At 36.6% G+C, this 18,577-nt stretch overlaps 2 protein-coding genes across 2 annotated transcripts; both read right to left on the bottom strand.

Moving 5' to 3' along the window:
* Positions 1-7,837: 7,837 nt before the first annotated feature.
* Positions 7,838-8,824, bottom strand: LOC138426468 (olfactory receptor 8G1-like). Its single transcript, XM_069565030.1, is given in 1 exon segment — positions 7,838-8,824. A coding segment is annotated over 1 exon segment (951 nt). The 5' UTR covers positions 8,789-8,824.
* Positions 8,825-14,287: 5,463 nt separating this feature from the next.
* Positions 14,288-15,235, bottom strand: LOC138427323 (olfactory receptor 8G1-like). The gene has a single exon (XM_069566675.1). The coding sequence runs from the start codon at positions 15,233-15,235 to the stop codon at positions 14,288-14,290; it is 948 nt and encodes a 315-aa protein (XP_069422776.1).
* Positions 15,236-18,577: the final 3,342 nt, after the last annotated feature.

Below are 18,577 nucleotides of genomic sequence, written 5' to 3'. Positions count from 1 at the left end.
TGTTTGTTTGTTTTTTAATAATTCTTTTTTTTTCTTTCTTCCTTTTTCCTTCTGCTTTTCTTTAATATTGTATCTTTGAAAATCCAACCTCTACTCCAGATTTTTAATCTTTGTTGTCAATTTTGTACATTTAAAAACCCAAACTTCACTACCCAAGTTTACCTGAGAGCGAGATTACTGGCTTGTCCACTCTCTCCTCCTCTGGCCTCTCCTTTTTCTCCACCAGGTGGCCTCTGTCTCTTTTCTCCCCCATCTCTTCTCTATCCAACTCTGTGAATCTCTGTGTGTTCCAGACGGTAGAGAACACCTAAGGAACTGGTTACTGGCAGGATTTGTCTCTCTCCTACTCATTCCTCTCTCTTATCCTCCTGGTCACCTCTGTCTACTTCCTCCCTCTCCTCTTCCCCGTATAACTCTGTAAATACCTCTGAGCAGTCCAGACTATAGAGCGCACATAAGGAAGAGACTACTGGCTAGCTTGCTCTCTCCTCTCTTGATCTCACCGCATCTCATTCCAGTTACCTCTAACTACCCCCTCCATCTTCTCTTCTCCTTGTAACTCAGTGAACCTCTCTGAGTGTCCCTCAAGGTGGAGAAACTTTTCATCTTTAACCTAGATGTTTTATCATCGGTGCTGTATAGATGGAGAAGTCTAGAGGCTACTGTAAAAATAAAACTGAAAACCAGAAGCAGGAAGCTTAAACCCAAAGCCTGAAAACATTAGAGAACTCTTGAATTCAGGGAACATTAAGCAATAGGAGCTCATCAAATGCCTTCATACCTACACTGAAACCAAGCTCCACCCAAGGGCCAACAAGTTCCAAAACAAGACATACCACGCAAATTCTCCAGCAACACAGGAACACTCCCCTGAGCCTCAATATACAGGCAGCTCAAAATTATCCCAAAACCTTTGATGTCTCATAACCCATTACTGGTCACTCCACTGCACTCCAGAGAGAAGAAACCCAGCTCCACCCACCAAAACTCCAACACAAGCCTCCCTAACCAGGAAACCTTGACAAGCCACTGATAGAACCCCACCCAAAGTGAGGAAGCTCCATAATATAGAGAACTCCACAAATTATCAGAATATAAAAAGGCCACCCCAAACGCAGCAATATAACCAAGATGAAGAGACAGAGGAATACTCAGCAGGTAAAGGAACAGGAGAGTTGCCCACCAAACCAAACAAAAGAGGAAGAAGTAGGGAATCTACCGGAGAAGGAATTCCGAATATTGATAGTGAAAATGATCCAAAATCTTGAAATCAAAATGGAAACACAGATAAATAGCCTAGAGACAAGGATTGAGAAGATGCAAGAAAGGTTTAACAAGGACCTAGAAGAAATAAAAAAGAGTCAAAATATAATGAATAACACAATAAATGAGATCAGAAACACTCTGGAGGCAACAAATAGTAGAATAACGGAGGCAGAAGATAGGATTAGTGAAATAGAAGATAGAATGGTAGAAATAAATGAATCAGAGAGGAAACAAGAAAAACGAATTAAAAGAAACGAGGACAATCTCAGAGACCTCCAGGACAATATGAAACGCTCCAACATTCGAATTATAGGAGTCCCAGAAGAAGAAGACAGAAAGAAAGATCATGAGAAAATCCTTGAGGAGATAATAGTTGAAAACTTCCCTAAAATGGGGAAGGAAATAATCACCCAAGTCCAAGAAACACAGAGAGTCCCAAATAGGATAAACCCAAGGCGAAACACCCCAAGACACATATTAATCAAATTAACAAAGATCAAACACAAAGAACAAATATTAAAAGCAGCAAGGGAAAAACAACAAATAACACACAAGGGGATTCCCATAAGGATAACAGCTGATCTGTCAATAGAAACTCTTCAGGCCAGGAGGGAATGGCAAGACATACTTAAAGTGATGAAAGACAATAACCTACAGCCCAGATTACTGTACCCAGCAAGGATCTCATTCAAATACGAAGGAGAAATCAAAAGCTTTACAGACAAGCAAAAGCTGAGAGAATTCAGCACCACCAAACCAGCTCTCCAACAAATTCTAAAGGATATCCTCTAGACAGGAAACACGAAAAGGGTGTATAAACCCGAACCCAAAACAATAAAGTAAATGGCAACGGGATCATACTTATCAATAATTACCTTAAACGTAAATGGGTTGAACGCCCCAACCAAAAGACAAAGACTGGCCGAATGGATACAAAAACAAGACCCCTCTATATGCTGCTTACAAGAGACCCACCTCAAAACAAGGGACACATACAGACTGAAAGTGAAGGGCTGGAAAAAGATATACCACGCGAATAGAGACCAAAAGAAAGCAGGAGTGGCAATACTCATATCCGATAAAATAGACTTTAAAACAAAGGCTGTGAAAAGAGACAAAGAAGGCCACTACATAATGATCAAAGGAACAATCCAAGAAGAAGATATAACAATTATAAATATATATGCACCCAATATAGGAGCACCACAATATGTAAGACAAATGCTAACAAGTATGAAAGGGGAAATCAACAATAACACAATAATAGTGGGAGACTTTAATACCCCACTCACACCTATGGACAGATCAACTAAACAGAAAATTAACAAAGAAACGCAAACTTTAAATGATACATTAGATCAGTTAGACCTAATTGATATCTATAGGACATTTCACCCCAAAACAACGAATTTCACCTTTTTTTCAAGTGCTCATGGAACCTTCTCCAGGATAGACCACATCCTGGGCCATAAATCTAAACTTGATAAATTCAAAAAAATCGAAATCATTCCAAGCATCTTTTCTGACCATAATGCATTAAGATTAGATCTCAATTACAGGAGAAAAACTATTAAAAATTCCAACATATGGAGGTTGAACAACACACTTCTGAATAACCAACAAATCACAGAAGAAATCAAAAAAGAAATCAAAATATGCATAGAAACTAATGAAAATGAAAACACAACAACCCAAAACCTGTGGGACACTATAAAAGCAGTGCTAAGAGGAAAGTTCATAGCAATACAGGCATACCTCAAGAAGCAAGAAAAAAGTCAAATAAACAACCTAACTCTACAACTAAAGCAACTAGAAAAGGAAGAGTTGGAGAACCCCAGAGTTAGTAGAAGGAAAGAAATCTTAAAAATTAGGGCAGAAATAAATGCAAAAGAAACTAAAGAGACCATAGCAAAAATCAACAAAGCCAAAAGCTGGTTCTTTGAAAGGATAAATAAAATTGACAAACCATTAGCCAGACTCATCAAGAAGCAAAGAGAGAAAAATCAAATCAATAAAATTAGAAATGAAAATGGAGAGATCACAACAGACAACACAGAAATACAAAGGATCATAAGAGACTACTATCAGCAGTTGTATGCCAATAAAATGGACAACGTGGAAGAAATGGACAAATTCTTAGAAAAGTACAATTTTCCAAAACTGAACCAGGAAGAAATAGAAAATCTTAACAGACCCATCACAAGCACGGAAATTGATACTGTAATCAGAAATCTTCCAGCAAACAAAAGCCCAGGTCCAGATGGCTTCACAGCTGAATTCTACCAAAAATTTCGAGAAGAGCTAACACCTATCCTACTCAAACTCTTCCAGAAAATTGCAGAGGAAGGTAAACTTCCAAACTCATTCTATGAGGCCACCATCACCCTAATACCAAAACCTGACAAAGATGTCACAAAAAAAGAAAACTACAGGCCAATATCTCTGATGAACATAGATGCAAAAATCCTCAACAAAATTCTAGCAATCAGAATCCAACAACACATTAAAAAGATCATACACCATGACCAAGTGGGCTTTATCCCAGGGATGCAAGGATTCTTCAATATCCGCAAATCAATCAATGTAATTCACCACATTAACAAATTGAAAAATAAAAACCATATGATTATCTCAATAGATGCAGAGAAGGCCTTTGACAAAATTCAACATCCATTTATGATAAAAACTCTCCAGAAAGCAGGAATAGAAGGAACATACCTCAACATAATAAAAGCTATCTATGACAAACCCACAGCAAACATTATCCTCAATGGTGAAAAATTGAAAGCATTTCCCCTAAAGTCAGGAACAAGACAAGGGTGTCCACTTTCACCGCTACTATTCAACATAGTTCTGGAAGTTTTGGCCACAGCAATCAGAGCAGAAAAAGAAATAAAAGGAATCCACATTGGAAAAGAAGAAGTAAAACTCTCACTGTTTGCAGATGACATGATCCTCTACATGGAAAACCCTAAAGACTCCACCAGAAAATTACTAGAGCTCATCAATGAATATAGTAAAGTTGCAGGATATAAAATCAACACACAGAAATCCCTTGCATTCCTATACACTAATAATGAGAAAGTAGAAAAAGAAATTAAGGAAACAATTCCATTCACCATTGCAACAAAAAGAATAAAATACTTAGGAATATATCTACCTAAAGAAACTAAAGACCTATATATAGAAAACTATAAAACACTGATGAAAGAAATCAAAGAGGACACTAATAGATGGAGAAATATACCATGTTCATGGATTGGAAGAATCAATATAGTGAAAATGAGTATACTACCCAAAGCAATTTACAAATTCAATGCAATCCCTATCAAGCTACCAGCCACATTTTTCACAGAACTAGAACAAATAATTTCAAGATTTGTATGGAAATACAAAAAACCTCGAATAGCCAAAGCAATCTTGAGAAAGAAGAATGGAACTGGAGGAATCAACTTGCCTGACTTCAGGCTCTACTACAAAGCCACAGTCATCAAGACAGTATGGTACTGGCACAAAGACAGACATATAGATCAATGGAACAAAATAGAAAGCCCAGAGATAAATCCACACACATATGGACACCTTATCTTTGACAAAGGAGGCAAGAATATACAATGGAGTAAAGACAATCTCTTTAACAAGTGGTGCTGGGAAAACTGGTCAACCACTTGTAAAAGAATGAAACTAGATCACTTTCTAACACCGCACACAAAAATAAACTCAAAATGGATTAAAGATCTAAATGTAAGATCAGAAACTATAAAACTCCTAGAGGAGAACATAGGCAAAACACTCTCAGACATAAATCACAGCAGGATCCTCTATGATCCACCTCCCAGAATGCTGGAAATAAAAGCAAAAATAAACAAATGGGATCTAATTAAAATTAAAAGCTTCTGCACAACAAAGGAAAATATAAGCAAGGTGAAAAGACAGCCTTCTGAATGGGAGAAAATAATAGCTAATGAAGCAACTGACAAACAACTAATCTCAAAAATATACAAGCAACTTCTGCAGCTCAACTCCAGAAAAATAAACGACCCTATCAAAAAATGGGCCAAAGAACTAAATAGACATTTCTCCAAAGAAGACATACGGATGGCTAACAAACACATAAAAAGATGCTCAACATCACTCATTATTAGAGAAATGCAAATCAAAACCACAATGAGGTACCACTTCACACCAGTCAGAATGGCTGCGATCCAAAAATCTGCAAGCAATAAATGCTGGAGAGGGTGTGGAGAAAAGGGAACCCTCCTACACTGTTGGTGGGAATGCAAACTAGTACAGCCACTATGGAGAACAGTGTGGAGATTCCTTAAAAAATTGCAAATAGAACTACCTTATGACCCAGCAATCCCACTTCTGGGCATACACACCGAGGAAACCAGAATTGAAAGAGACACATGTACCCCAATGTTCATCGCAGCACTGTTTATAATAGCCAGGACATGGAAACAACCTAGATGTCCATCAGCAGATGAATGGATAAGAAAGCTGTGGTACATATACACAATGGAGTATTACTCAGCCGTTAAAAAGAATTCATTTGAATCAGTTCTGATGAGATGGATGAAACTGGAGCCGATTATACAGAGTGAAGTAAGCCAGAAAGAAAAACACCAATACAGTATACTAACACATATATATGGAATTTAGGAAGATGGCAATGACGACCCTGTATGCAAGACAGGGAAAGAGACACAGATGTGTATAACGGACTTTTGGACTCAGAGGGAGAGGGAGAGGGTGGGATGATTTGGGAGAATGACATTCTAACATGTATACTATCATGTGAATTGAATCGCCAGTCTATGTCTGACGCAGGATGCAGCATGCTTGGGGCTGGTGCATGGGGATGACCCAGAAAGATGTTCTGGGGAGGGAGGTGGGAGGGGGGTTCATGTTTGGGAATGCAGGTAAGAATTAAAGATTTTAAAATGTAAAAAATAAAAAACTAAAAATAAAAAATAAATAAATAAATAAATAAATAAATAAAAAAGAAAAAGAAATTGAAGCTATTATTAAGTCAAATAGAATGATAAATTTGATGCTCCTCTTTTGGGATTTCACCAATGCAGGAGCCACAGGAGATGTGAGTTGGATCTCTAGATCTGGAAGATCCCCTGGAGTAAGAAATGACACCCCACTTCAGTATTCTTACCTGAAAAATTCCATGGGCACAGGAGCTTGGTAGGCTACCATCCACGGGGCCTCAAAGAGTTAGACATGACTGAGCAACTGAGCAAGCATGCGTGCGCGCACACACACACACACCCAGTGACAGTATCTTCAATTGTAACCCTGAGTTGCCTAGATTAGCAACCCATTGTCTTGGTAATGGTCAGCCTGACATGCCCAGTATATAAAGTAAGTATTCACATATTACTTCTTTTATAAGTACATGGGTGGGTGGTAGAAATTGGTCAAGAAAACCAAAGAGGGAAAAGTCAAGCATGATTCTTTGAACCCTGATACCTCAAAAATGTTGAATTGAATGTAACTCAGAAGCAAAGAGTACTTTTTTCTTATGATTTGTATATATGAAAGGTTATACATATGGAAGAATTATCCGAGTTTGGAAAGGAAGATGTAGTGTTCATTCTAGGAATTGTGGCTAATGTGGCTTCTGGTATAGTGCCAGAATTATGTAATAGATTCACACTTGTTTTCTAGAGTCCAGTCACACATCAGAAACAAGGTACACTCTAGGATTCTTTAAGTATCATCTAACATTAGCAAAGAAGGATATTGTAAAAAGACTTAAAGAGAATGCGTGATACACTAAACTGGATAATGAATTATAGTAGGTCATGTGATTTTCATTTATCATAAAATAGTGCCACTTAAGAAAGCAAAATATGAAACCTGGAAATTACTGTTTATCCATCTATCTACATATATATTAGATGTAAAAATAAAAGTGTATACACTTATCTAAAACCATCTTTTATTTTCTTAACACTGTCTTTGAAAAGCAAAATATTTTAATTTTGATGAAATCCACACTATTAATTTTTATGAGTTATGATTTTGGGATCATATCTAGAAATTTTTTCCAGGCCCAAGGTTGGCTGTCAATGCAACTTAATGACTTGAGAAATCAGATATTCACAAGTTAGGGTTTGGGAAAGGTGCTTTTCCAGACTAGATGTGCAAAAGTTAGAGATTACAATCATTATACTGATAGCAGTTTTGCTGTTTTCTTTTCTTTTCTATTTTTTTGGACAGAAGAAAGAACATTAGTGATAACTGCTAGAAGATATTTCATTGACAGAAGGTTTTTATCAATTGTAGACAAGAACAGAGGGAGGAACGGTGTTGATGCCTTTAAGTGGGCCCATGTATCCAGATCATCCTATTTCTTTTAATCTGTATCTCAGTGATGTTTATGAGAGAAAAACTCAGAGACAAATGGCATCACAGGCCATACGAATATGAAATAATGTCAATAGAATGCCACTAAATGAATGGATATATATTAATAAATATATATTAACATGTGGGTTAAATTTAAATATTAACTTGCACAATAAAACAGCTAGTTAATTAGACTAAAACGTCATTCTCATATTATTTCTGATTAGAAGAATATTCTTCTCTCTAGCATTTTCTTCAGGGCAACATTGACATCCCTGTTCCGTAGACTATAAATCAGGGGGTTCAGCATGGGTACAACAATAGTGTAAAACACAGAGGACACTTTCCCTTCATCCATGGAACTGACTGATGATGGCTGCAGATACATGAATGCTGCAGACCCATAGAAAATAGCAACAGCTGAGATGTGGGAGCTGCATGTGCTGAAGGCTTTAGATCTGCCCTTCACTGAAGGAATGCGGAGGACGCTGGAAATAATGATGACGTAGGAGCTGACAATGATCAGGCTGGGGGCAAAGATGTTAAGTGCGCTAAAACATAGAACCAGTAATTCGTTGACATAGGTGCTAGAGCAGGAAAGCTTTAGGAGGGACAGGAGATCACAGAAATAATGGTTGATCACATCTAATTTGCAGAAATGAACTCTAAGTGTGCAGCCTGTGTGGGAGAAGGCACATATCAATCCCATCATATACACTCCCGAAATGAGGGAGAAACAGGCCTGATGTGACATGATAATATTATACAGCAAGGGGCTACAGATGGCAACATAGCGATCATATGCCATTGCAGCCAACATGTAACACTCAGAGATAGCAAAAAGAAGGAAGAAGTAAAGCTGAGTTATGCATTCAGGGTAGGAGATGATGCTCTTCTCTGTCATAAAGTTCACCAGCATTCTGGGGGTAATGACAGTGCACTGACAGAGGTCAATGAAAGACAAGCTGCTTAGGAAATAGTACATGGGAGTGTGCAGGCAAGAACTGAGCCCAATCAATATGATCATGCCCAGGTTCCCCACCACCGTGACCACATAGATTCCTAGGAAGAGGAGGAAAAGGGGCAGCTGGAGTCGTGGCTGTTCTGTGAGGCCAGCAAGGATGAATTCAGTCACTGATGAGTGATTTCCAGGGTCCATTTTCTTCTCGGCAGGTTCTAAGTTTGAAAACAGAAAAATGAGTGCAAGTGTGTGTGTGTGTGTGTGTGTGTGTGTGTGTGTATGTGTGTATGACAGAGATAGAGGCTTATGCATATATGTATGTGTGTGTGTGTGTTTGTGGGTGTGAGAGGCAGAGAATAATTCTGCAGAGATCATTCTTTATCCATCATCAGAGGACATACATAATGAAGGGAATTCTCTAGTATATCCTTCTACTGTAGGATAAACAATCATTCTGGTTGATTTAGAATAGAAATTATAAACTTCAAGCACTTTATAATTAAGATATTTCATAAAGTTTAAGAGAAACAATTTATAAATTTTTAAAGCCAGTCAAAAGAAATATTTCTAATATTATTTCTGAGTGTTCATCTTTCCTCCAAATTTTTATGTTTATATATTAATGTCATCAATGTCAAATGGCATAGAACTTTTCTTTCATTTATAATAAGTAATATAGTGTATGCTTTCTATAATTAATGAAGAGAGGATTCACAAGTCTATGAAAAGTAATTATATTAGTTGGGGTTATATTCTTTAGTAACATCTCAACTGGAAATATCTGATGACCAGTATCATTTCACCTGAGATCAATGCTTTAATGGCTCAGCTTCCTTCTCCCTGGACTTTGACTCCAGAGGGCAGAAATGCAACTGCTTGGCAGACATCATGTTTATATCTCAACAGATATTCCCACCCCAGGAACCATTCAGTCTTCTTATTCTAAATAGGATAATCTTAGGGGTGAGAATATAATGGCATAAATACAAGCCATGTACTCTACCACTATGACCAGGGCATCACTGTACTGAGATTGATCTATACAGAAATGCTTAAGTGTTAGGTATGCCAATATTTTAAAAATATAATCATGTATTTTGTACATGTCTTCAAAAGAATTCAAAGATGGTAGAGATGTGGATGAGTAAAGTACATGCAAAATAAAATAAGTAATTTTAGTGTCAATTCAATACTAGTCAACAGTGATATGTTTTTTTAAAGACCAGTGTACCTTTGGTCTAGATTTGCAAAGGAAATGAGTAGGTACTAGAAAATAGAAATTCATATTCTTAACACTCAAGCAATATTTGGACTATTGTGTTCAGTTTGAAGTAAAATACTGTGTGTGATAAAGGAGAAGCTGCACAATTTCATAAATATGATCTAGAAATATGGTATTTTAAGATGGCTAAAACAATCAAAGATATTTTTTTCCAGCAAAGGAAAAATTCTTGTGACACTGGGCAGTTATCTCAACGTTCATTATATGGCAGTGAGAGGTACTGAACTTATTTTATATGTTCAAGAGATTGAGTAAAATTAACTGCTTCAAATTATGGAAAGAAATATTTGGTTTTACAGCAAAGACAAATATCCCTATCATCAGACACACCCCAAGCTGGCAATCATAAAATTTGAGCTCAGACTGAGAAACCATGTGCATAGCACGTATTCTTTAAGGACACACCTAATGAGTAGTTGGATTTAACATACTTCTATTATCTTCATTCTAATGGAACCTGAATATGGTGGACAGTAGGAGATTGAATCCTCAGCTAAACACCCTCTTGCTGTGTGGTCTTGAGATAACATGTTTACTATCCAACACTCCGAAAAACAGAAACAATAAAATCTACCTTCCGTGTAAATTCTGATTAATGGTTCCTATGAGATGCTTAGTATGGTCCATACCTTTGGAAAGACCTTAATACTGTCAATGTTATTTTAATTTTGATCTATTGAGTTTGTTCCATTATATCTTTTGGTTCAGTGGCATTTTCATTTCTGCTATAATGGCTGGCTGCATATTGTCACTCTGGTTATTTAACTTATATGCATAGTACATCATGAGAATCGCTGGGCTGAATGAAGCACAAGCTGGAATCAATATTTCTGGGAGAAATATCAATAACCTCAGATATGCAGATGACACCACCCTTATGACAGAAAGCGAAGAAGAACTAAAGAGCCTCTTGATGAAAGTGAAAGAGGAGAGTGAAATATCTGGTTTAAAACTCAACATTGAGAAAACTAAGGTCATGGCATCTGATCCCATCACTTCATGGCAAATAGATGGGGAAACAGTGGAAAGAGTGACAGATTCTGTTTTTTTGGGCTCCAAAATCATTGCAGATGGTGACTGCAGCCATGAAATTAAGAGACACTTGCTCCTTGGAAGAAAAGATATGACCAACCTAGATAGCATATTAAAAAGCACAGACATTACTTTGCCAACAAAGGTTGGTCTGGTCAAAGCTATGGTTTTTCCAGCAGTCATGTATGGATGTGAGAGTTGGACTATAAAGAAAGCTGAGTGCTGAAGAATTGATGCTTTTGAACTGTGGTGTTGGAAAAGACTCTTGAGAGTCCCTTGAACCTCAAGGAGATCCAATAAGTCCACCCTAATGGAAACCAGTCCTGATTATTCATTGGAAGGGCTGAAGTTGAATCTGAAACTCCAATAGTTGGCCACCTGATATGAAGAACTGACTCATTTGAAAAGACCCTGATGCTGGGAAGGATTGAGGGCAGGAGAAGAAGGGGATGATGGAGGATAAGATGGTTAGATGGCATCAATGATTCAATGGACATGAGTTTAGGTAAACTCTGGGAGTTGGTGATGGACTGGTAGGCCTTGTGTGCTGCAGTCCATGGGGTCACAAGTAGTTGGATACAACTGAGCCACTGAACTGAACTGAACTGATGGATGGCTGGAATTTTTTTTTTTCTTAAGACATTTTCTTGTTCCTCCTTTCTACTTAAATACATACAATGATCCTGAAATTTGAAGTTTTTACTAAATATAAACTTCCTAAATATTAATATTTTATAAGGTATCCAAATGAAGTTTGAATAAATTTCTGTCATTCAATGATTTATTTCACCCAACAACAAAAATTTTTATTTTTATGTCTCACCAGGTGTCACATGTTTTAAGTATTATACAAAACAGCATTTGATAGAATTTCTTTTATGACCCATTATATTTCTTTATCTTCTCTCACACATTCCCAGTGTATCTGATGAAATATATTCAATAGTTAGAGTCCTTGAGTTAAAGGCTTTAATAATGGAAACCCCAGTTATAAGATCATTTTCTGTGTGCTGAGGATACCTTTCTCATGTTTACATTTAGTACGTGCTTAATTCTGTATCAATTATTATGAGTTACTTATCAGCTTTTCTTCTATCCTAGACTGTTAATACAGTGTTTGGCACAATGCCTTATATACAAGAATCAATAAATATGATTTTTAATAAAATTGTTGAAAGGAGTGTAGTGATAAGCTAACATAGACTCCAACACAAGTGAACAAAGCTCTCACACTACCTGAGTTGAAATGAGTAAACAAAGAAATACTGGCCATACTTTTATCCAGCGGACACAGAGAGATGATAAGGGAACCTTTGCTCCTCAGGGAGTGTGGATATTAGAGTGAGGAGTGATAGAGACAGAAAAATAGCTACTCACATCTTTTCATCTGAGGGCCCTAGAACAGAATATTCAACTTTCTAAAGTCCTGGACTGGGATGCAGATACATCTCTCTTTGTCCCCAAAACACCAGTGCTGTGTATTCTTCTCCTCTATTTCTCTGTAGGGAAAATGGTTCTGGTGATGCAGGTGGATAGTTCTGAGTACTAACCTTGCAGAAATTCTTGTTCTTGTAGGGTCATAACCTAGAAGACTCTGCTGTAATAATTGTGAGTCACTGGTCCTAGCTTCTGTTGAAGTCGATGGCCCCATGCAAATGTTGGTTGATGTGAATGGTGACTTATAATCTGAGTATTGATGCTACGAGTCAGATGAGGAACAGATAATGCTAATGATCTCCCATTAGGATCATATCCCACACATATCAACTCTTGGGAAGAGTTACAATTAGCAATTCCCTCTTCTCCCGTTGACTCTCTAGTGTTTAATAGTGTCATATCATTGTAACTTATCACTTTTGTTAGATTATAGGTTGGAAGAAAGTCTGGGATAGATCTTATTAGAACTCTGGTGAATTTCACGTCAAGCTATATAAGAACTCAAAATTTTAGGAAAATTTTAAGACCTGCGTTAAAGGAACACTCTAAAGTGATTTCACAAAAGAGATTAAAAAAATAAAAATAAATTTGTGTGCAATATTTGAACAATTTTTTTCTCGTTGACATATATTAACTGTATTCAGATGCCATGATGTATTTATAAAGCAGTAGTACTTGAAATATTTTAACATGTAGGCTGCAGGAAGGTTTCAACTGGTTACTGTCATAATCCCATGAAAAGTTCCTAACAAGTAGAATAAGTTAATGACTTTATCTAACTCTATAAAAAAGGAAATATTGAGGAATAATATAGAAATATGTCACTTAATGTGAACAAGTTTACTAGTTGTTGTTTGCTTAATGCATAGAATAATTAAAAATCATGTTCTGGTTCAAGGTGACAACCTAGGAAGATCCACAACTCTGATTGCAGCAATATAGCAAAATGTATTGTATTTTCTCTTTATCTTAAAAACAAATTTATTGAACTGTAATTTACATGTGGTAAAATTCTACATATTAAGAATTTTCTCAGTATCAATATAGGTGAAGTTCTTCTGCTTGGGTATAGGAAACCATGATAATCTAGACTGGAGTATTTGAGTTCCAGATACCAATGTATCTCCAGATTTGTTATGTTGACCCATCAGATACCAACCATACATACTATTTTTTAACACATGTAGACTGCATGCTTGAAAACCAAGAGTTTTGTTTCAAGGATATTGGCTTTTTAACTTCATTTAATGACTTAAGAAATCAGCTGTTCACAAGTTATCTTACCTACACTGGGGCTTGATACAGAAGCTACTTACATTCATGCTTCTAAGTTTTTGTATAGAAATAATTTATGATGTCATCAGTTTTATTGCAGGTCTTTGAAGAACTCATCAAATATAAAATTAATTGATTTTAACTTGGCGGATTCATGTTGATGTATGGCAAAACCAATACAGTATTGTAAAGTAAAATAAAGTAAAAGAAAAAAAAAGAAAAATAAATAAATAAATAAAATATTGAGAACTAAAAAAAAATAAAGTCATATGTAGCTAATTAGAGAAAGTAATGGACAAAGACAGTATGAGATATATACAGCTTCACATAAATGTTTTTAAAAAGGAAATAAGGAAGTTATCAAAGTCTTTCTAGTGTCAATATCTATTTTAGGTCCTGAAGATATGGAAGTAAAATACCAGCATGGGGGTAACCTTTATGAACATTACAGTAGATATATATTTTGGGCAGTAAGCATGAAAGTACACACCAAAAACAATAAATGGCATAGTAGGAGGCATACTGGTTTGAGCAATGTAACAAAGCATGAAACTTTGTTCTTAACTTAGATTTTAAGCTCTGGTAAGGATTTTGAAGTAAGAGAATCATATATCCATTCAATGTAATAGGCAATGACTAGATCTAAAATATTACGCTCATGTTATGTCTGGTCACAAAAATATTCTTCTCTCAAGAATTTTCTTCAGGGCAACATTGACATCTTTATTCCTGAGGCTGTAGATTAGGGGATTCAGCAATGGCACAACAATAGTATAAAACACAGAGGACACTTTCCCTTGGTCCATGGAACTCACAGATGATGGCTGTAGGTACATGAATGCTTCAGATCCATAGAAAATAGTGACAGCTGAGATGTGGGAGCTGCATGTGCTGAAGGCTTTGGACCTGCCCTCCATGGAACGAATGTGGAGGATGCTGGAAATGATGAAGATGTAGGAGCTGAGGATGGTCAGGATGGGGGCAAAGATATTAAGTGCACCAAAGCATAGAACCAGTATTTCGTTGACATAGGTGCTAGAGCAGGAGAGCTTTAGGAGAGGTAGAAGATCACAGAAATAATGGTTGATCACATCTAATTTGCAGAAATGAACCCTAAGCATACAGCCTGTGTGAGAGAATGCACATACCAATCCCATCATATACACTCCCGAAATGAGGGAGAAACAGGCCTGATGTGACATGATGGAATTATACAGCAAGGGGCTACAGATGGCAACATAGCGGTCATATGCCATTGCAGCCAACAGGTAACATTCTGCAATTATAAAAACAAGAAAGAAAAAGAGCTGGGTCATGCATTCAGGATAGGAGATGATGTTCTTCTCTGTCACAAAGTTCACCAGCATTTTGGGGGTAACGACAGTGGACTGACAGAGGTCAATGAAGGACAAACTGCTTAGGAAATAGTACATGGGGGTGTGCAGGCGAGAACTGAGCCCAATCAGTATAATCATGCCCACGTTCCCCACCACCGTGACCACATAGATTCCTAAGAAGAGGAGGAAAAAGGGCAGCTGGAGTCGTGGCTGTTCTGTGAGCCCAGCAAGGATGAACTCAGTCACTGAGGAGTTATTTTCTGCTGCCATTTCCATCTGCATAGTCTCTGGAGGGGAAAGAGTAAAACACTGTCATCGGAGGGAATTCATTCCATTCTTTTTAATTTGGAGTAGAGTGTTCCATATAAATGATTCACATTTTTGGCATCCTATCCACCTATATAATCACTTAACTGTGGGTCTATTTATGGAATGAAAGTGCATCTAAAGCCAGAAAGAAGAACACCAATACAGTATGCTAACGCATATATATGGAATTTAGAAAGATGGTAACGATAACCCTGTATGCGAGACAGCAAAAGAGACACAGATGTATAGAACAGTCTTTTGGACTCTATGGGATAAGGAAAGGGTGGGATGATTTGGGAGAGTGGCATTGAAACATGTATAATATCATATAAGAAATGAATCACCAGTCCGGGTTCAATGCAGGATACAGGATGCTTGGGGCTAGTGCACTGGGATGACCCAGAGTGATGGTACAGGGAGGAAGGAGGGAGGGGGGTTCAGGATAGGGAACACGGGTACACTCGTGGCTGATTCATGTTGATGTATGGCAAAACCAATACAATGTTGTAATTAGCCTCCAATTAAAATAAATAAAAAAGAAATCTCAATAAAAAATAAATTCAATATTTATAAAGCCTCACTTTCAAATATAATAAATATATTTTCTTTTTTTTAAATGTAAATTTATTTATTTTAATTGGAGGTTAATTATATTACCATATTGTATTGATTTTGCTTCTATTAAAGCTTTTAGCCATGTTTATAATAATAAAAACATGCATGGCAGCTTTATGCGTAACAATGCAAATTGGAAACAATTCAAATTTATGTCCATCACTGATGAATAGATGAGTGAGTCATAGTATAGTATGTACATACATAATCATATGCATATCCACATATATACATATATGTATGTGCATATATAAACATATACAGCAACATATATTGATGGTATCTATAGATTGGATTAAAAGTGTGACATTCAGAGTCTTTTAATTTATCATCAACCACAAACTGCCTCATCCATCTACCCTTTGATGCCATGTCAGTATTACCATTTTCTATTTGTGCCATAAAAATCAACCCTGAATATTCACTGGACAGGATTGTTGCTGAAGCTGAAGCTCCAATACTTTTGCCACCTGATGTGAAGAGCTGACTCATTGGAAAAGACCCTGATGCTGGAAAAGATTGAAGGCCAAAGGAGAAGCAGGCAGCAGCTGTCTGTCTTTTTTTTTTTTGCCCACATGAAATAATCCTATCATCTCTCTTTGTCTCTGTTGTGTGGTAAATATGTTCTCTTTTCTTTTCAATCTTACTTAAGTTAGAAATCATCATGAAAACATTCTCCAACACCTTGTAATTGATTTAACTTTCCCACTTTACATTCAGAAAACCGTCATTTCTAAACAGCACATTTTTAGACTTGAGGTGTATTGTAAGTCAGTTGATAAACCGAATTATACTTATTCTCCTCTGTATAACAAGTAAATTGCATAGTGTTTAGGACATAGGGGGATACAAATGGGATTTTATAAATAATTCCATACAAGAATGTATGAAGACTATTTGCCTGAATTTTCATGGTATTATTTCCAGACTTAATAGTCTCAAGCCACAAACGTGAGATGAATACACTCACCTTTCTTCTTGCTGGAAATCTCAATACCAAATTTTGTTTGCAACATTCTTCCTTTGACTCAGAAGATAGCTCTGTATTGGTGTCAGGAATGATAGGTACCCAGCTTTCTGCTGTCTTTAGTGTTGAGAGGGCTGGCACAGCCCCTTTTGAAGCTGGTCTACATCACAGGTCAGCATCTCTAATTCTAAGTCTTCAGTGTGTGTTTCTTCAGCTTCAAGGTAGCAAACACCTGCACCTTTCTCAGTTCTCCCTTGAGCGGTTGTGATCACTGTGCTATGAAGGTGTGTCACGGATTTCATATAAGCCAGGCAATAAATAACATGGAGTCAAATACTCTCCAAGGATTTCCGTTTCTCAGAAGACAAGCTCTTGAGAAAGAAGCAGCTGCAGTTGACATGTCCCCAGTTGTCTTATCTTTTTCCTTAAGAGGAATTCTCTGTCAATCCTGAACTCAACAATTAGTGACCAAGATTTCTTCACAGGATCACCTGGAGATTTTTTCGAAAAATAAAATCCTCAACCAGCATCAGATCCTTCTCAAGAGCATTTGAGATTTTGAAATTCTGCATCTCATACAAGCTCCTGGCCAGTTCTAGTTGTTCCTAGTCCACTCTGTGAGTAAAAGGTTTTAGAGGATTGGGCAACATTCTGACAAGTTATCCTAATGTTAAAATGGAAACAATTTTTAATATGATGAGGTAAATCATTTATCCTTTCAAAAATGTATTTAATCCATTTTACATGTAAATACAAAATACACACATTAATTCAAGTCAAATCTATATGTTATTGGATTTAAAGTTATGGGGTAAGAATTCAGAATATTGACAATTTTTGATCTTTTAGGTGCTCACTATTAACGATTCTAGTGCTAAGCTGCATATATAAAACATTTTATTAGGCACTTATGTTTCATGTTTCCTCTGTTCTTGTGTATTGTATTTTCACTGTTTGTTCTAAAACAGGAAAATTGGAAACATACTTAGAAATGACTGAATTAAGGTAAATTGCACACTCAAGTCAGGAGAAATCTTAAATATAAGAAGACTCAGTTTTATTTTTAACCAGTTTATACTTTTGTTACATTGAAAGTAAAAGTCACTCAGTTGTTTCTGATTCTTTGTGACCACATGGACTATGAGTCCACAGAATTCTCCAGGCCAGAATACGGGAGTGGTTAGCCTTTCCCTTCTCCCTGGGATCTTCCCAACCCAGGTCTCCTGCTTTGCAGGTGGATTCTTTATAAGCTGAGCCACAAGGGAAGTTAATGCTTCTCAATTTTAGATATTCATTTAAACTCATTAAAAAAATTATCAGGGAAGTTTTTTTTTTTCTTTTAATTTCAATACCGAGGTTGAACCCTATGCCAATTAAGTCAAAATTTCAGGGTGTGAGGTCAGATATCAATATTTTTCAAAAGCTCCTCAACTTTTAATGTGTATGGGAATAAAGCAGATTCTTATAGTAAGTCTTTTTTTTTTTAAGGCTACTAGTTTAAATTTTATTTTTTTAATATAAATTTATTTATTTTAATTGGAGGTTAATTACTTTACAATAGATTTGAGATTATACATTTTAAATAAAATCTTTCAGATTTTGCCACTATTTCTCGTCTATCGACCACTCTGAGAAACAAGGTTCTAGAGGGTCTCTTGTTTTGAATACCTTCCACTGGAGTTCTTTCAGATTCAAGAAAAATCCACCCTACCCATGCACCAAAAATCTTTTAG

The sequence above is a fragment of the Ovis canadensis genome, chromosome 21, assembly GCF_042477335.2.
Source record: "Ovis canadensis isolate MfBH-ARS-UI-01 breed Bighorn chromosome 21, ARS-UI_OviCan_v2, whole genome shotgun sequence".
In the NCBI taxonomy this organism is placed as follows: Eukaryota; Metazoa; Chordata; class Mammalia; order Artiodactyla; family Bovidae; genus Ovis; species Ovis canadensis.
Note: the sequence above shows the minus strand (reverse complement) of the source record. Positions and strands in the feature narration are given on the sequence as shown.